Source organism: Girardinichthys multiradiatus, chromosome 1, assembly GCF_021462225.1.
Source record: "Girardinichthys multiradiatus isolate DD_20200921_A chromosome 1, DD_fGirMul_XY1, whole genome shotgun sequence".
In the NCBI taxonomy this organism is placed as follows: domain Eukaryota; kingdom Metazoa; phylum Chordata; class Actinopteri; order Cyprinodontiformes; family Goodeidae; genus Girardinichthys; species Girardinichthys multiradiatus.
The window spans coordinates 8551118-8571636 of record NC_061794.1 but is presented as its reverse complement, the minus strand read 5'-3'; the positions used below and the strand labels follow the sequence as shown (position 1 = coordinate 8571636).

At 41.6% G+C, this 20519-nt stretch overlaps 1 protein-coding gene across 1 annotated transcript; it reads right to left on the bottom strand.

Moving 5' to 3' along the window:
* Nucleotides 1–114: 114 nt before the first annotated feature.
* On the bottom strand, nt 115–19990 carry fam50a (family with sequence similarity 50 member A). Its single transcript, XM_047369224.1, has 13 exons — nt 19738–19990; nt 18431–18515; nt 18232–18331; nt 15293–15462; nt 11007–11083; nt 9836–9902; nt 9674–9735; nt 6617–6693; nt 3808–3862; nt 3612–3660; nt 1736–1806; nt 1175–1285; nt 115–363 (listed from the first exon to the last, which is right to left on the bottom strand). The coding sequence occupies exons 1-13, from the start codon at nt 19846–19848 to the stop codon at nt 355–357; spliced, it is 1044 nt and encodes a 347-aa protein (XP_047225180.1). The 5' UTR covers nt 19849–19990; the 3' UTR covers nt 115–354.
* Nucleotides 19991–20519: the final 529 nt, after the last annotated feature.

Below are 20519 nucleotides of genomic sequence, written 5' to 3'. Positions count from 1 at the left end.
ACTTGAAGCTGAAAGACGAAACGCTCCTTTCCACTTCCTGGCGTGCAATGTAAATACGCTAAAAAATAAACGCGTTCAGTCGAGATGTTAATCAAATGTTCAATCACAAGTCCATCAGGGTGAAGTCATTTTTATTCAGCACTGAGGTTCCATCTTGTTCTTTTATTTGTGAACCATTTACAGGATAACACTTGGTTATTTACAGGCGGCAATTTACGTAAATGTGGAAAAAAAAAAAAAAAAAACAGATCTACAAAAACAAAAGTTAAATATTTAATGATCAGCTACTGAAATGGGTTTGATGGCGAATAACAGGAGGCATTGCAACAAGACTCCAGAGGTAGATGTTGGTGATCACCGGATCTGAAAAAGAATATAAAAAAAGAAGTTATTAAAAAACCTGAAACACGTCAGCTGTGCATGGAAGGATTTCTTTTAAAGCCAGCAGAAAGGAAGAAAAGCTAGGCTTCTTCTGTTTTTATACATTCCTGGAAATCAACAGATCAATCAAAACTTGAGAAGAGTAAAAACATGTTTGAAGGCCCTTTTGTTTCTGATCAATAAATCAGTGACCCTGCCTTCCTGGCTCAATGTCTGACCGAATAACAAAAACTAGAAATAAATCACCATCTGGATTTGACAACCAAATGGGTTCAGTGACCTCCTGATGGAAAAGCCCCACTGTGATAAACACGAAAAACATTTTGTGTTTTGACCGTTTTGGTTGCAGTCAAAATGATTTACTGAGCCAAGAAATGTAGTGAGTAATAAAAAACATGTGGATGTTAAGGAGATCACACGTATGATGGGGCCAGACCTTTAACAACTTTAGAAAAAGCAAGTAAATCCTTCTGCCAATCCTAAAATGAACAGGGAACCAATGGAGAAAAGCCAGAAACCAGAGACAAGCTGCTGCATGAAAGAAGTAGGTACTAATAACTGTAAGAGTTCCATGTAACCGGTACCAATGGAAAAGGAAGCAGAGCCGTACCGAACGGCGCCGAGTAGGGACTAGTAGAAAAGGCGCATTTATTTCAGTCTGTAGATGTATAAAACAGGTGAAGAGATGCGCAAAGAGCTTAAATTACACTGAACTGTTACATGAAGATACATTTAACACGAAATATTCGTGTAGAGTAACAAACAATAGAATAAAGGTGGTTTTTTTTCTCACCGTGTATTTGTCCCATTTCTTCTCCGGATCGTACGGCTCCCAGCGACTTGCAGGAAAGATGTGCTTGTTCTTCTCATACCAGCTCCTCAGAACCACTTTACCTGCATGGGACTTTGTCCAGACAGAAATACCATAGCATGAACAACAACCTTACATCTAAATGAACACAGGGCTGTCAGACGACACGTTGTTTTTTTGTTGTTGTTTTGTGCGGGCGGGGGAACACACATTCTAATCAGGCATATTAATCAGACACAGTTTTCTATCAGCTGCTCACCAGGGGCTGGGCAACGCTTAAGGTCAACTACTACACCCGTCCCTGAAAATGAACAAGCATTAATGTGTTTTCTGCTATTTTCACGGGTTATATTTGGTGTTGGACAAGTAACAATTCCTCCGCAGGATTTGAGAAGTAAAATAGATTTCGCCTGGCGTTTGTGGAATAAACAGATGCTCAAATACCACTGGCATCTTGATTTTCATCTTCATTTGTCCGTCTATTGACCCTCTGTTGTTCATTTCAGCTTCACTCAGATCCTGTTTGTTTTATACATTCCTCACCTCATCTTTTTCCACGGTGGCATCGTTCACCAGTCGAATATCATCGTGGACATCAAAGCTGAACAAAGGGCCTGTCAACAAAGAAGAATTTCACATAAAAAAACACTAGAGGCTTGAACATGTTTACAGATTTCCTTAAAAAATTAATTTCCCTTAATGGGCTGCAAGTTTAAAGACTTAAAAAAAAAAAAAAAAACAGATTTAGAATACTTCTTTGTTTCAGAGTAAATTAACACCAGCTGGCAAAACAAATCTCAGGGAACACATTGTTATACCTATCACACCATCGAGATTTCCTGTAAGTGTTCACAGCTGTTTCCATGAACTAAAGACTTTTGGAAAACCTACAGGAATGGATACGTTTAACACTTTCAGTCATTAGCAGCTAAATCTTCTAGCCAAAATACTCCTAATGAAGGACGTTTGGCTTAAATCATCTGGATTTTATCAGATGGGATGAGGTAAGGCAGCAAAAAAACAGCAACACATGTTTGATATGACAGCGTTTTAGGATTAAAAGAAGATTAAAGCAGGAAATACGCAAAAGCAAGGAAGGAAAAATGTTGCTTCCATAAGAAACGGGAAGGAAAGAGGCAACGTTGTGCTGCCAGTATTTAAAGGTGTTTAGATGGTGGTCCAACTCCTCCATCATCACTGGAAGCGTACGGCTAAACATTCTCTTATTAGAGATGTAATACATGAGACAAAGATGGGCAATAAGGACTTACATTTTTTATCTTCCGCTAATTTTACGATAACGATAAAGTAACGATAAAAAACGCGTTCCCATTTTGAAACAGGGTTCTTCAGGGTACTAAAAGAAAAGGGATTTTTATCACCAAACTGCACACAGTAGCTGCATTTCATCATATTTCTTCATTTATTGATGCTCTCATGGAACGGAAATAAATAAAAGCAAAACTCCTGACTATACCCCGGAGAAGCTGGAGCAGGTGTCTGGGGAGAGGGAAGTCTGGGCATCTCTAATGAGTCTGCTGCCCCTGCGACCCGGTACCGGATGAAGCCGAAGACGATGAACACCAATCCAGACTATACGTTCAGTTTTTGCGATTGTCAGATATTAACTGGAATTTGTCGTCGTCACAATAAATCAAATTTCCTACCACGAATGATCCAATAAATGTCTGGCTTTATTTAAACAGAATGGTAACAGTGCTTCCTTGCAGCTGCTTTAAAATATAATATACTAATAATCCTATCAAGTTTGTCATAGACATTTTGAGCCAGACGGTGAAGACGGAAATGACGTTCCCAGAGGACAAAGCCTGCAATTTCTGCACAGTGAGATAACTGGAGAGGTTGTGATTTTGTTTTACAACCAAAAACACACAGAAAAACGTGTTTTTGTTAGTTTCTCTTTTATTGGAAAAATGCCGAAATGTCTTTGTTGTGATAGTGTAATCATTCAAGAACCAATCAGTATTTGTAACATCTCCTAATGCTGAAACAGCACCCCTCTGCTTCCAGTGTGGGGTCCGGTTTTAGTTCAGAGATGCCCCACAAATCCATGTTAAGCAGACAAGCGTCCCACAACTCCCCTAATAATTGGTCCTATTACATTACGTAGAAAGGGACAGAGTTTGATTCGTTTTAAACTGCTAAAGCCAGCTAAAAACGTGTGACACATATTTGACTAGCTGTTAGCTTCCACCACAAGCTCACAGTGATATGGCATCTACTGCCTATAATAAATGCCCAGAACCACACTTTGAAAAATCTGAACTAAACCTTTTACCATAGATCTAAAAGTCCAATCGGTGGTAGCATCACAGCTTTATGGACAACAATTAAAGTTTTTTAAACATATATGAAGCACATAGAGTTGTTTAGAGTATTTTAACTGATGCGAACTTACCAGACTTCCCTCTGGCTTTGGTCACAATGAAGTCGTAAAAACTGTGGTGCTAAAGAACACAAAAAACGAGGAGTGATTGAACTGAACATGCCAATAACGCAGTGGACTCCAACCCTGTAAAACATATCTCTGACGCTGTTTGATTAGAAATCTTTTCAACTAGATTCCTTACACTGAGATAAAAGACAGGACTCACATGTGGAATTATAAGATCTTCCTTGATGTACATCAGCTGCTCCACTCCAGCAGACCTGTAGAGACGAGAAAGAAAAGTGTTAAAAGTTACGTCAGCACGTCTTCTAACGAAAGCAGAGGGGCTACAGGTAAAAATAATGAAATCTGTGTTCTGCTTCATATTCGTATCTGATTGGATGATTCCACACAGGAAATGACTACACAATGGTAGAGAATCCAAAAAAAAAAAAAAAAAAACTTTTCATTTGAAGAGTGAATGAAGGTTGTGAAACAATGAATGATCCTTAAAGCTGCATTAGGGAGTTCCTAGAAAACCTGGAATTAGCATGAACGTTTGAACAAGCACACCTTACAGGTCCCTCCCCCTTGCTCTACTCTGTGCTACAGCCCTCCCTCCTCAGCAGAGCCTGCTGTGATGCGCCGCTTGCTTTTCAACGTTGGTGTGTTTCTGTTTACCTGTCTTTGTTTTCTGAGCAGGAGCCAGTTGAGAAATTGGTAGTTTTCCTGTATCGTTAGGTTGTTTCTCCGCCATTACCAATCTGGCAATCTTTAGCTGGAACGATGGTACGTGCTGTGTGGGGAATGGTGTGAGCAGCGTGCACATGAGCGAAATTTACCCTGCTAAGACATTACTCCTGACTCTGATTGGTTGGTTCTGACCGGGAGCGATGTATTTCTGCAAATGGCAGTAGGACCACTAGGAGGAGCCAGAGGAGAAACGTTTTTTTTCACTGATCATCTAAAAGCGACACTTTTAATAAATATGTCAAAAATACATTTTTACAAAAGTTACCTACTGCAGTTTTAAGGCAGAGAACAAAAAACTGCTCTGGCTATTGCTGAGCTCCGACAGAAGGCAATTCATGGCAGTCTCAATTATTCCACTCTTATTTCAAAGCTCGACAAGGAACTTGGAACCAAAACAGATTTTATTATTAATATTGGAGGTGGCTAAATCTAGGTGCTTCTATGTTTGCAGCAACATGTTGCCGAACTTCTGTGGTAAAGAGGACTATTCTCTCTAACGTCGAGCTACAGAGGCAGACATTTAAGAACATTTTACTGAAACTGAATACAAACAGCTGCAGAAAGCTCCGAAAGCCCTCAGAGCTGATTTACAAAAAAACAAACAAATATTAACAATCTTTCTGTCCATCTTTTTAATCAAAAACAACTGGGTGCTTATTCCAGGAGCACCAATGTAATGGACTGGATTGTTTTCAGCCGTAGAGGGAGACTCACACCATGATGCAGCTCCCAATGACACAAACCCAATGGAAACCCTTTAAAGAGTATGTGAACTTAAAGGCACAAATGGCGAACAATTCCTCACGGCTCAAACAGGACACGGCCGAGATGGTAAAGGCAGGTGAACTTGGAAACAAACGTATGAAAAATTTATTTCTAAATCCACATATTTAGGCAACAAAACAGAGAAATCTGTAGTTCTGATCTCTGCTTTAAACATTTGACGTTTATCACCTGTGAAACATTCCTGGAGTCCACATGGATATGTCCTGCTTTTACTACTTGCAGATTTCATTTTTTTTTTTTTTGTCTGACGTTCCTGAACAAAAACAAATGTATGGCACAAAATGGCAGCTTCTTTAAAACCCACTTACCCACAAGTCCAAACAAAAACATGAAGAGAATTTATTAAACCGTTTTCCACATTTAACGAGGTTCTGACTTCATGCAACCCTCCTGAACCCAAAGGACTTCTGGTAGCAGGTTTATTTAACCGACCCACAAACTTAGAACCAATCCTGTGCCAAACGTCTCTGGAACAGCCGCCCTGAAGACCTGAGGCTGGCTGAGGGCGCGGAAAATTTTAAAGGAGCCAACGGTGTTAGCCTAGAGTTGCACCTCATATGGAATAACGTTCACCCCAGTATCAGCAACACAACCTCGAAGGAGCACCTGGATGCAATATTCCAACAAATATGTTAATGCTCTGCGGAAAAATAAAATTTATTTAGATTTTTGTTTTTAGCTTAATTCATATTTTTCCATTTGGTCTGTTTCTCGTTAAATAGAATAATGATATTCCACATTTTTTGTTTTTGTACATGATATGTATGGAGTACTAAAAGCTCTGCAATGTAATAAATCATTAAATAATTATTTATACATGTTCTAATCAAAAACGTTTAATTAATTACCTACCGTGAATACATCCGACTTTCTTTATATAAATCAGTGAAATCAAATGTCAAATTATTGAATTAAAGCTTAAATTTTCATGTTAAAATTGCTAGGAGACCCTTTATAGATGTTGTATTATTTTTTATATGATGGTTCTTTTCCAGCACTGACCGATAAAATAAATGAAATTGTCCCTGTGGCTCAGCAGACAGACATTTTTAGGTAACCACCCCCTGAAGTGACTGAGCCGTCCCGGGTTCGAGTCCCAACCCTGGAGGCCTGCATGTTTCCCTCTCTCTTCACCCCTTCTTGCCTTCCTACTTTGGAAAAAATAAAGAAAGGCCACTAGTGCCAAAAAGAAACAAAAACAAAAAAAAGATGCGTACATTTTAAAGCATTTCTTTCCAATTTTATTAAAATACTACCACATTATTAATGAATAACTATTTTTGAATTGCAGCACCGTTGGGCCACCCATATCATTTGACTTATTTTTACTCGTTTTCCAGATAAAAGGACAGTTTCCTGCTTCTGTTTATATCACATTAATGGATGGAAGTGTGTGTTACCAGAATATCTTTTCATCTTCATCCGTTTATCTGAACATTTGATCATGTTTTACCCTCTAAAGAATCCATTAAATACATTCTTCTGTCTGAACTCACCTGAGCTCACTGAAGTCCTTCCTGAGGACCTCCAGGGCCTTCTGGAGGAAGTTCTGGATGGTGTTACCCTTCTTCATCTGCAGTATAAAACACACATAGAATAAACACCATGTTGCAACATGAAAGCACAACAGAAGAAATCAGTGCACAGCAGAAACCGTTACCCTAAATTCTGTCAAAGCAATTAGGCTTTATAACTAATGTAAATTCACAGCGAAGTCCACAGAGGTGCGACTGTAACAAAAAGATTTTGCCAACGCAGACTTCCTGGGTTCTGGTTTTAGAAGCAGAGAACAGAGTTCTGGTCGACGTCACAATCCAGTTTTGTCAAGAAATATGTGTTTATTTTAGTGCGTTTACACTCTAAAAACAGAATTAAAGTCAAAGGTAGTTCGTAAACTTCACAGTAGCACTTCACGTTTTCCGCATTTTATGTTAAAACCTTAATCCAAAGCCATTAGATTTCCTCTCAATAATCTAAAAAGAACATCATATGCAGACACTGTGAAGTCGTTTTGAGATTTTTGCAACTTTATTCAAATCCTGGATGTCTCTGTACATTGCTGCACTCATCTTTCCTACTATCCTCCCAGCTCTTGCTTCTGAAAAACATTCCCACAACATGATGCAGCCACCACCATGCTTCTCCATAAGGATGGTACTGGTCATGTGAAAAGCAGTGCCTGGTGTCCCCCAAACATGACGTCTGGCATTCATGCTCGAGACTTCAATCCTTTTCTCATCACAGCAGAGAATGTTCTGCCTCCTGGTCAAACTCCAAGCAGGCTGCAATGTGCCGTTTACTAAGAATTGGCTTTCGTCTTGCCACTCTACAAACATCATACAGGTATGATCGGTGGACTGCTGCAGAAATGGTTTTCTGTCCAGAAGGATCTGACAGAGCAATAGGGTCCTTGGTCCTCCCCCTGACTAAGGCTCTTCTCCTCCGATCACTCAGCTTAGATGGCGGGCCAGTCCTAGGACATGTTCTGGTGGTTCCAAACGACTATGGATGATGGAGGCCACTGTGCTCATCTGGACCTCGAAAGCAGCAGAATGTTCTCTGTACCCTTACCCAGATTTATGTCTTGAGAAAGCCCCGTCTCTGAGGTCTACAGACAATTCCTTTTAGTTCTTGCTTGCTTTGTGCTCGGGCCTGTCAGCTGCGGGATCTCATATAGACAGATGTGTGTCCTTCCAAATCCTGTTTATCCAATGAATGAACTTCATTTACAATTTATTTGCAAAACAATAACATTTTTGACTTAATGTTTAGTGACACACTGCCTGGCCAAAAAACAAAAAGGGCACACTAATTTTTCGTTGGACCGCCTTTATCTTTGATTACGGCACATTCCCTGTGGCATTGTTTCGATAAGCTTCTGCAATGTCACAAGATTTATTTCCACCCAGTAGATCTTGCATTGCACTGCTCTGCGTATCGGTGTATGAATGTGTGAGCGTTAGTGAGTGCGATTGGGTGAATGTGGCTCTAGTGAAAAGCGCTTTGAGCGGTCTGTATGACTGGAAAAGCGCTATATAAGTTCAGTCCATTTACCATTGATGATGGTAGAGTCTGACCGCTGTGCAAAGCCTTCTCCAGCACATCCCAAACATTCTCAATGGGGTTAAGGTCAGGACTCTGTGGTGGCCAATTCATGTGTGAGAATGATGTCTCATGTTTCCTGAACCACTCTTTCACAATTGGAGCCCGATGAATCCTGGTATTGTCATCTTGGAATATGCCCGTGCCATCAGGGAAGAAAAAATCCTCTGATGGAATAACCTGGTCATTCAGTATATTCAGGTAGTCAGATGACCTCATTCTTTGAACACATACTGTTGCTGAACCCACACCTGACCACCTGCAGCAACCCCAGATCATAGCACTGCCCCCACAGGCTTGTATAGTAGGCACTAGGCATGATGGGAGCATCACTTCACCTGCCTCTCTTCTTACCCTGACGCACCCATCACTCTGGAACAGGGTAAATCTGGACTCATCAGACTATATGACCTTCTTCCATTGCTCCAGAGTCCAATCTTTATGCTCCCTAGCAAACTGAAGCCTTTTTTCCGGTTAGCGTCACTGATTAGTGGTTTTCTTAAGGCTACACAGCTGTTCAGTCCCAATCCCTTAAGTTCCTTCACATTGTGAGTGTGGAAATGCTCTTACTTTCACTATTAAACATAGCCCAGAGTTCTACTGTTGTTTTTCTTCTATTTGATTTCACCAAATGTTTAAGTGATCGCCGATCACGATCATTCAGGATTTTCATCCTCGAAGAAGATGGGTCCCCACTATCCTTCCAGTTTTTTATTAATGTGTTGGACAGTCCTTAACCCAATTTTGGTAGTTTCTGCAATCTCCTTAGATGTTTTCTCTGCTTGATGCGTGCCAATAATTTGACCCTTCTGAAACAGACTGACATCTTTTCCACGACCACAGGATGTGTCTTTCTACATGGTTGTTTAAGAAATGAGAAGCAACTCATTGCACCAGTTGGGGTTAAAAAACTTGTTGCCAGCTGAAACATAATCGCCCATCCAGTAATTATCCAATGGGAGGCTCGTACCTATTTGCTTAGTTATATCCAGGTGGTGACTTTTGTTTGGGCCAGGAAGTGTATGTTAAAGTTGCCATGGTAACCTAAAGCAGTGTTTCTTATTTCCTTTTTTATGTCATGGTTTTCTTCCTGCTGTATGAACTGTCCCTGTGGCTCATTAAATAGACACTAACTGGTAACCACCCCATTAAACCTACTGACCGACTTGATTTAATACATTTGCAAACATTTCTGAAAACAAATTACCCTGTCATTATGGGATGTTTTATGTAGTTTTGTGGGGGAAAAAGAAATTGAATCCAATTGGGAAAAAGGCTACAACATAAAATATGGAAAAATGGAAAAAGTGCTGTGAATACGTTCCTGCCAGGGACTTCCCTTAAATAATCTGGTAGATGCAGTGAAAAATCATAGAGGAAATAACAGCCCCAGAAAACCATACTGGTTTCTGGAAAAAGGTTGCTGTGGTCCAAATCCACCTTAAGTTTACCTTAACGGTTTTCCGATGGCCAGAGCCGTCCCAGTAGCTGAAGGTGATTTCAATCTCCTCGTCTAAAGACAAAGGTTTCCATTCAGAGCGAGATGTTGGCTTACACACATTAAAGAGTGGTACATGGTATGGGTTAAAAAAAATATGAGGCTCATCACTCACTCTTGATCTTCTCCTGCTTCAGCTCCCATTCCTGTCTCAGCTCCTCTCTGAGACGGTTTTCCTCCTCCTAAAACACAACAAAAAGAGAAGCTGCCATGTAACGAAGAAGTCTTCATTACGTGGACTATCCCTATTTAAGTAATTCATAGCACTTTAAGAGCACCTTTGCACTTTATTAAAAAGCACTTTATCTAGCACTTTAACAAACTTTATTTAGCACTGCACTTTAGGCATAGATTTGCACATAATCATTTGCACACAAGTTTAACTTTTTATTGAATATTTATTGAGTATTTTAGTGATGAGCATGTAGCCTTTTGTTCCAGGCTCTGCACAGCTGCTCCTCATTGAGAAGTGGCGTGGGCGTCTGTGAAAGGAAAATTGTTAGTCAGAGCAAATAAGGTCTACTGTTGTGAAACTTGAGCAAATGTTTGTGTAAAGTCTTTTTAAAAGTGTCAGTGAAGGAGAAGTGTTGTGCTAAGGAAGTGACTCACCTGTCTTTTCTGTTTCCTGTCCAGGGTGTTTGGACAAATACTTCCCCGGGGGTCCAGACACCATTTATAGGTTCCGGGAGAGACCATGGAAAATGTGGGGGATTTGTGCACTTAGTATTTGTGAGGTTTTATGGTGTTTGGGTGTGTAGGTTTAAAAAAAGTATAAAATATTTATACAAAGTAAGGGGGAATATGTATATATTTGATAAAATGTATGTTTGAGTTGGAAGTTGTGAGATGTTAAATTCCATGTAGAGAATGGTTTAGTCCTTTTATCAGCTGTGCCTATTTAAGGCTGCAATTGTGTCTTGTTGGAGGTTTGATGCTGTTAGGCTTGATGGTGTGCGCTTAAATAAACCAACTGCTACTCCCACCTTCCTCTGCCGTTACTATTATTTCTCACTGGTAATCCAGCAGCAAGGCCTCTAGTTAACATGCCAAAATAAATATAGTTCCACATTTTATTTTCACAAACAGCATTCCAGGTGCTATGCCATTAAGCATTCTAGCTTTAAAACTAAAGCACAGCCACCTGCGACCATCTGAGGATGTAAGATCTAAACACAAGTTCAGCTTCACCCGCAGATGTCACTTGAATGCGAGTGAAACTGGATCTCTGGAGGTGAAACAGAACCTTTCCAACTAAACGGGAAAATATTTCTTCAAATAGACCTCACCTCTCTGTCTCGATCGGGAAGGAAACTTGTATCCACATCGGGATTTTTGCCCAGTTTTTTCTTCTTAACTGGAACACCTGTGGAAAACAGAGAGAGACTTTGGAATGTTTTCAGCTCCATTATTTATTATGGAAACATCCCTTCATGCTTAGAACAAGTACACATCCACTATACTGCCAAAACTATTCGATCATCTCTCTTCATACACACATGAACTTGAGTGACCTCCCATTTTTTTAACTGTGTCCTGTCCAGCACAGTAGCGCTCAGCACTGTTGTCTGAGTGTCAAGAAAAAGCCCAAAAGATTTATTGGAGCTTAACAGCTAACGCTTTAAAGCTCTGCTTGATATTTATAAAAGAAACTTTATTAGAAACTGCTTTGGGATCATTTCAGTTGTTACGGACACAGAGACAGAAACAAAAAGGAAAAAAAATAAGAAGCACGAAAGAGAGACAGAGGTGGGCCAAAAAGGAAAAAGGGAGAGAAGGAAAAAAGAATGGAGAACATAAAGGAGGAAGAAGAGAATACAAGATAACACCCTGCTTGCTTCCACACCTGCAGAAACATTCATATTACCAGCTTTTTTACCAAAAAGTGCACAGTACTTATGAATGCAAGATGTAGTGGTAAATGTGGCTCAATATAGAACATTTGTGTATCTGTTAACACCTGAATCTAAACACCTGTGGGTCTGAGTGTGAGCATGCATGTGTATACAAGGTTTCTACATGAAAATATGCAATATTGAGTGTGAGTAGCCACAGACCTGCCCCCCTGGACCCGGGACAGATAAGGAGGAGATCTGAGCCATAGACATCTAAAGGCACAGGAACCTCAGGAGAACTGTCGCTGGGACTACAGAAACCCCCCCCCGAGAAGAGCAGGGAATGACCCAGGGGAGCTGCAGCAATGAGCCCACAGGCCCCGCCGGCAGCCGTCTACGCCCGGGCAGATCCAGCCATGCATCCAGAGACCCTAGACCCCAGGACATATCACTCGCCAATCAGAGGCCCGACAGAGCCCAGGGCCCCCTGCAACCAGCCACCGGGAGTGAGCCTGCACGCAGCAAAGCACCCAGCCCCAGACACCGAGAGCCACAAGTACACCAGCAGGCAGAGACACCAACCACCAGCAGGTAGTGTGGCGGAGAAGAAATAGGCACACAAACAGTCCACATCACCACCACTGCAACGATAGCCAAGGGAGAAACATTATCCAGCTCAGCTCTACCATCACGCTCAGCCAATCCAAATGCAGGTGACCCCACATCCAAGAAGAGGACACAACGCCCCCCACCCCACACGCTGCAGCCCCTCCACGCCAGCAGCCCCAGCCCACCAGTTCATGAGAGGGAAACATGCAGCAGCCGGGTAACCGGACGGGGCAGGCCAACCGCTCCAGGCCAAGCACAACCTGCCAGCCGCCCCAGTGCAGGCACAAGACATGCTCCCCCGCCCCACCCACCCGACCGCCAACTCCAGCCCAGTGCCCAGCCAGGGGCCAGAGCCACAGAAGAAAGCATTGGAGGAGAGCCACCACAGCACGCCAAGGACCGGGCACCCCGCCAGCCCCACACCCAAACCCTGGAGGTGCCCCAACATGCCGGCCACCCACACTCCCGCACGGTAATGCCGCACCAAGCAGGCCAGCCGGCCAGCCCCTCCACCAAAGCAAAGCCACGTCCCAATCAGTGCCGTACACTGCCTAGCCAAGACCCGCTCGCCAGAGCCTGGCACCCCCCCAACCGACGGATTGGGCAACAAAGCCAGGGGTGGAGATCCGAGGAAATCCAAGCGATCCTGAGAGAGCCGAGATGCCAGTCCCAACACCAGACAACCCCCAAGACCCGAACCCCAACCCCAGCCCAGATCTCGACCAGGAGGCCCACTCCCTCTCCCGGCCTCCGACAGCAAACGGGGGTGTGAAAAGACCCCAAGCCTATCTCTGCCTGCTCAAATGTGGTGTTGATGTATGTTGTTGTAGTGTGGATTTAAAAAGAAAAACAGGCAAAGCTTTCTTAAGGAAAGATGTGGGTAAAACATCGAGACAGCAAGAAGAAGAGCTTAGTTGTACGATTTTTACGAAGTTTTCATAGTTTATTTGGTGAATTGGGAAATTTTGTCAAAATCTGATCTAGTTGGAGACAACTTTGGTACTGAACCTAATTTGTTTGTGCACACCTAAGTCACTCATCAATGTATTTATGGACCCTGCTTTGTGTGCTGGCAGGGTTTGGAACAAAAAGAGGCAACTGCCAAACTGTTCCCACAAAGTCGGAAGCATGAAATTGTCCCAAACTGTAGCATTAAGGAGTTTGTTTCACTGGAACTAAGGGGTCAGGTCCAACCCATGAAGGACCAGCCCAACACCAGAAGCCCTTCTGCACCTGTACAAGGTCTACACCTGACACAGTGCAGTCAGGCTAGTCCTGTTCTCCATGCAACAGAGGCCTGATTGGTCCCTTCACAGGACCCATATCTGCTGCTCTACAGTCGAGTGAAGGTGTGCTTTACACAACCGCAACACTTTGCATTACACTTGCTGATGGAAGGTTTGGATACAGCTGCTTGAAGCTCTCTACGAACTGTTCTGGAATCAGTCTGAAGACACTTTGAGCTTGGAGTTCTATAGCTACTGACCAAGGTGAATGTTGGTGACCTCTGCAAATGTTATGCCTGAGCATCCAGCGTCTGTGTTAAGAGGAGCCCTACTTCTTTATGGCTGAGTTGTTTTTATTCGCAGTCACCCCCTATTATTTCTAATAGCACTAACAGATGACTGTGTAATATTTAGTGCAAAGGAAATTTCATGACTGGACTTGTTACACAGGTAAGAATCTATCACAGTACCATGCTAGAATTCATCGGGCTCCTGAGAGCAACCCATTCTTTCACAGATGCTTGCAGAAACAGTCTCTATGCCTAGGTGCTGGGTTTGATGCACATGTGAAAGTGACTGGAACACCTTCAACCACAACACATGTACTGCATCAACAGTACAGCTGGGTATGGATTCGAGCTTTTAAGACCATCAGGGTAAGGTCAAGCTGTATTCTTCCAACTTGTTATTGTCTAAGCTGGTCTCAACCCTAAAACTTAATATGGTGTTGGAAAGAATTTTCGGAGATATTATTTTCTTACTCAAATATTTCTGTAGCACATCTGCTTTATTTCTACAGAACTATTTTCACATTAAACAACAACAAAGTCCCATCCTAGAAGAGATATCGGTCGGAGGAAAAAAGGAAGTTGAAGTGGGCCGTAAATATTTCTTTTACTTTGGTCAGCAGTAAATAAAGAATCTTTTTCAACTTCTGAAATGAATTAGATTTTATTATGTTTTAAAACTTAAAAAAGGAAAGTCTAGAACTGACTGGGGATTGATTGGATGGATGGATGGATGGATGGATGGATGAGATGGATGGATGGATGGATGGATGGATGGATGGATGGATGGATGGATGGATGGATGGATGGATGGATGGATGGATGGATGGATGGATGGATGGATGGATGGATGGATGGATGGATGGATGGATGGATGGATGGATGGATGGATGGATGGATGGATGGATGGATGGATGGATGGATAGATAGATAGATAGATAGATAGATAGATAGATAGATAGATAGATAGATAGATAGATAGATAGATAGATAGATAGATAGATAGATAGATAGATAGATAGATAGATAGATAGATAGATAGATAGATAGATAGATAGATAGATAGATAGATAGATAGATTATACATTAAAATGGTCAATGTTGAAGAAAATATTTAAGAATAAAACATGTTTGAAATCACTTTGATGTTGTTATCGAGACACCCTAGTGTCCCAGCTGTACCTGAATGCAGCATGAGCAGCTGTTGGGGAAATCCTCTCTTATCAATTAGGATTCCTCCAACTTACACTTTAAAAGACTACAGAGTTTAAGCGGATTGGATGCTACAGGTAGCCATTTGGACATCAGCTGATTTCTCTCCAGTATCTGTGATTCTTCCATTCAGCTTGATGTTGTTTCAGGACAGCAATTCAGTTCAGAGCACAGCCAGCTATGTACTGTTGAAAGAGGGGCATGTTCCCTTTAAGAGCCCTAACCCTTCAAGAAACTCCTGCGGGTGGCTGTAAGTAATGGAGAGATTGTGTGTGTGTGTGTGTGTGTGTGTGTGTGTGTGTCTAACCTTGTGTGGAGCAGATGGCTCAATTAAAGCTATTGAATGCTGTATATGTTACTGGATGCATTGAATTAAACTGTGATAATCAACAACCAAAATACTCACAGTCCAGATCTTCCTCATAATTTTTGTCATCCTCGTCATCAGTATCATCATCTTCTTCATCTTCTTCCTCTTCTTCTTCCTCCTCTTCTTCATCAGGGTTAAAAGATAAACTGGCGATTTTTCTCTTTTGTTCCTCCTTTCTCTTTTTCTCCTTCTGTTTTTCAAGCTTGCTGGGAAAAGAAGTAGAAGAAAACTGATAAACAGGATGTTGGTTGATTTGACGCTCCATAGGAACAACACAGAGGGGCGTTTAAACATTTGAGAACCTGTATTTAAGCTTTGGAAAACTGACGTTTGAAAATGCCCAACATCCAAATACAGCTGGTGGATTGGTCAAAACAGTTTTAAAAATCTAGAGCTTTAGCATTTTTATTGACCAAACAAGTGACTCTATGATCAATTGTGACAAGATAAATAGTTTAGTTCGGAGCATTAGCGGACCAGAGATCCTGACGGTGACCTCTGGTCAGCTCTGCAGCTTGATGAAGCTGAATCTTCATCAATCTGCATCAAAAACCCTGTCATAAAACCAATCTTTTTCAGACCGAAACGTAGGCCTCACATTGATGCGCTGACAACGATGAGAGTTGGAAACGCTGCTCAGTGAAGAAGACCTTTGCCAGAATCAGTGAGGTTTTTAGAGTGAGAAAACACAGAGATATAAAAGCTGTTTAAAAAGAAAACATATAAAGAAAAAAATCTACACGTCTGCATTTCATTCAGGCTGTGAGAGCGCGAGACTTTCAGCAAATAACAGGAAGCCTGAACATATTACAGCATTTCTTTTTGTGGCACTAGTCCCCTTTTTTTTGAAAGTGGACTGACAGGAAATGGGGTGGAGAGAGAGGGGGAAGACATGCAGCAAATGTCTCCTGGTCATTACTGGAAGCCGGGACAGCTACGTCAAGAACTGAGGCCTCCGTAAATGCGCCCCTACAACACCAAAGTTGTTCTATTTTATCCTGTCCCGACTGAAAACAATCCTGACAACTGTAACAAGCCGCTGTTAAAGTTACTTTGTATTTAATTCCTACTGGCAGCTCAGGGAAAAAAACAAAGTCAAGTTTTCCTTTAAGTCTGCTTCTAATTTAAATACCATCCATCCATTTTTACTTCTTGTAAAATCTATTGGCTTTGTCAAAGCAGACAAGATGCTGAATTTATATAATACCCTTTCTGTTTACATGACATCCATCACATTTACGACCTAATAGTCGGACTGAATGATGTTTAGAAGTTAGGAGAATAAGGTTGTACCTCCTGAGTGAAACGGGGGTATTTGGCGACCTCTGGAGGATGTAGCAGACACTGTTTAAAACGAAAGTCCCAACCTTTTTAAATTCGAGTGTTAAATATTTCAGGACATATGAAAACGGATCTGCTCTTTTGTCAGGTTCTAAGACTATTCAAATCTAACCAGTTTAGGCCAACCTTCAGCTGCTGTGGAAATGGTGTCACATCGGACTTGAGAAGACATTGTTATACAGAGGTGTTCATAGTGGACTCAAAGACTGCAAAACAATCCCAAATCATCACACCTCCACTATTGTGCTTGAGAGCTGGTATGAGGTGTGTGTGTTTAAGTTGTGCTTGCTTTAAGTTATGGTAAAACATCTTTATTTTGGGACTGCACAGTGAAGCAGTTGTTAGCACTGTTGCCATGCAGGAGGAGGTCCTGCGTTGAAGATCCTGAGGTCTTTCTGCATGGAGTTTGCATGCTCTTCCCTATGAATGCTAGGGTTCTCTCTGTGTACTGGTCATTGTTAGGAAGTTGTTTAACTGCTGAAACACAACTTGTTCAATAATCTTACTGATGAATGGGATGTTTGAGATAGGCCTGTAGTTCTGCAGTAGCATCTTGTCCAAGTTGCTCTTTTTCAATAGAGGTTTGATAATTGCTGTTTTCAGGGCCTGGAGGAAAACATAATTGTTTTTGGCGAAAAGAGGCTTTCTCTTGGCAACCCTTCAAATCAAGTCCTTATAGTCCTTCTCTATTTGTACTGTCTTATACCGACTTATAACATATACTATTCAAACTAAGGCATGTGGAGTGTGAGATTGGGATGAATTAGCTGGGTAATTCAATTCTGGAAAGACTTGCAAATATCTACAGTGTTTTGCACTTTTGAATAATCTTTGGAAAATTATAGACATTTATTGTTTGGAATTGGCCTAATAACCATTCCAAGTCTGATGGGCAGCAACAACTGTTTCTTTACGGTCATTGCTGATGTCTTCCCATCTTGGCATCGTTGCTTCAGAGCAGCAAACTGCCAAAACAGCTGCTGTAATAGAGGTGGTCAGTTGCTGATGGTCCATTAGTCAAGTTCATTTGATTGGCAGCGCTGCTGCTGACTTTACATCCTACATCCTATGAAGCTACAAAAAAGGACTTAATATCTACTTCACATCCTTTTCATTTTAGCTTCATCTTTGTTCAATAAGTGATGCTGTGGAACCTGGTGAGTCTTTTCGTAAACCTGAAGTTAGATTTGAATAATTTTCAAATCTGGTAAAGACTAAAACCTTTTTAATATCTCCTGAAACATAAAACCCTAGAAAGGCTGTACCTGCTTTGTATTGTGACTATAACTTTAGCCCAAAGTCTCCAGCAGGTCTGAGTTATCAGACACATTAGGGGAAAACACATCAAAGTAATGTCCTACTAACTTACCCTCTACATCTGATGTGACACTTGAAGTTGAACATTTCAGCATCTATGTTGATGAGTAAACTAAAATTGATTGTAAAGACTCAGGGGCTTTCAGGTGATAGCAAATCCACAGCCACTCTCATAAAGGCTGTTTAGTGGCACGGAAAAGTTTAAGATTTAATATCAGGGGCCTAACCGTAAAGATGAAACCGTACAGAAAGCGGGCAGGCCTGCAGCTGACCGATCAGTACAGATCTGTGTCTTTTAAATCAGACTGTTTACTCACAGCTGGAGTTCTTTGGACTGCTCCTTCTTGGCCAGCTGCTTCTCTCTTTCCTTTACTAGCGCCTCCTGCTTGGCCTTCATGTCATTCAGGGTCACCAGACCTGTTAGAGGCATCAAGTGACGGACAGGAAAGAACAAAGATGAACAGCAATGCTTATTTTGCTTTACATAATATCAGCAAACTTGTCCAACATTCTTACCAACAGTGCTGGACTTGAGCTCTGCTTCCACAGCATCGTAGTGAGCAGAGAATTTCTTGTCAATGTTGGACTTGACCATGTTGTCCTGCAACAACAAAGATGCACAGCACCGAGATAGAAACAGAGATAAGATCAAACTGAAACATCTGTTGCTCCAGGCATTCCCATCCTCAGCATCCTGTAGTTGGATATTGTAAAATTCCAGTTAACTCACAGAAAGTTTGGAAGAAATTTGAGCCACAAAACAACCAACTGGACAAATTCACTAGTGAAAGAGCTGTACCCATCCAGTTAGTTGGGATAAAGAAAACAAGCCTGAATTATGTAGACAAATAGGAGCAAACGTTTTACTTGCTGTCATCTTCAATTACATCTGCAGATGTTGGTGGCAAACGATGGTCTATGAAAAGGCTCCAGTTCAACTCATCCCCGATTCCTCAATTTCCTACCCACACCTTTCCACTTTTGCTATTGCTACTTCCATTTTGTACCAATAAACAAACCATTTCATATCCATGTGCATCATTTTATTTTCATACAATGTGAAGATCAGTATGAGTAAAATGCCCGAATCTAACACACAATATTCTCTGAACACTTAACATTACATACACCCATTTAAATGTTCTGATCCCTGTTTAATGTAGATGGTTCAGAAAACTTGACTGATTAGGATCTCTGGTCAAACCATTTTACCAAGACGCAACCTCCTGCTGATAGATATTCACTCATATCCTATAGACACATTTACTTACAGTAGCTTAACTATGGGTAGATTATTCTAGACTACTTTAGATCACCGGATGTAGAAGCAGGTACGAAGCATCGCGATGCCCAAATAAATCGGGTACGAAATGACCGAAAGTAAAGCAATGAAAAAGACCAGAGCTCATGGTTGATAAGAGGGTGAGCATAACAAACAACCAACCAGTTAACCAGTCAATCACCCTGACACTGATCAGTTCAAATCGGAATCCACCACAGCTGTCAGATTACAGGTGAGTGAGCAGAGCTGGACACGGTAATGGAAAGCGTCCATCTACGTGGACGGATCGGATACTACGTTACACTGGACATAATGACCGATGACAGGTTACAGTCACCTTATGTTCCACCTAAACAAATCGCCATGTTTTTAACCTGTTTCGTGTAAGAGGGAAAAGCTTTTGACTTTTAATCAAGGTTGCATTTAGGATTTAACAGACGCTTGTGTTTTTTGTGAAATGAACCCAGAAAACTAAATCATGCCACTAAAATCCCAGATTTTCCTGTAAGCACGCGTATATAAAGTGTAAGGTGTTGCAAACCTCCGCGATCTTCTGTTTGAGCTGTTCAAGTTGCTCCCTCTCTTTCTCTCGTTTCTTCATCAGCTGCATGGCTCTGCCCGCCTCGCTGGCTGCTCCTTTATACTGCGCCATGTTGGTATCTTTGTCTTCGAAGCTCCTCCGGAATAAGCCGTTTGTTATTAACAAATAAAGCCGTTCAGTCCCAGAATCTGACTAAAGATTTTTCCAGAACTGCGAAGACTGCTCACTTCCCACCATAACAAGAAAAATGGCGACGGTGGTGCATGCTGGGTAGTTACGTAAGTATGACGAGAAGGCGAGGCGCGTGGACGTGCCTGCCATATTGGCCAGGGAGAATGTCGCTTTCCCAGGGATGTCTGAACATTTGGTTTATAACTAAAAACAATTTTTTTAAATCTGTGAAATAAATACGGGTACAATACACCTAAATTAAAACTTTGCTAAAACGTTATATGACATGTCGACCAGTCAGTGGTTCTTAAACCATTTAAAAACAAGTTGGTTTTGATGTTATTCCCAGATCCAAGTTAGGACTTGACAGATTTAAATGGAACACAGCCAGAGTACCACAAACCTTCTCCTGGTTCAGTCTTTTGATCAGACAGGGAAATCCTCAGCAGGGCACTTCACTTCTAAAGACTTTGTAAAGATGCAAAGGTCTCTGAGTGCCAACATAGTCCCCTTTTGGGCTGTTGGTGCTTATTAGCTTTATATTAGTTATTTCTTCCATGTACCTCGCAAATATTTGATTGCAAAATTTCCACAGTAACCGACCCATGAGT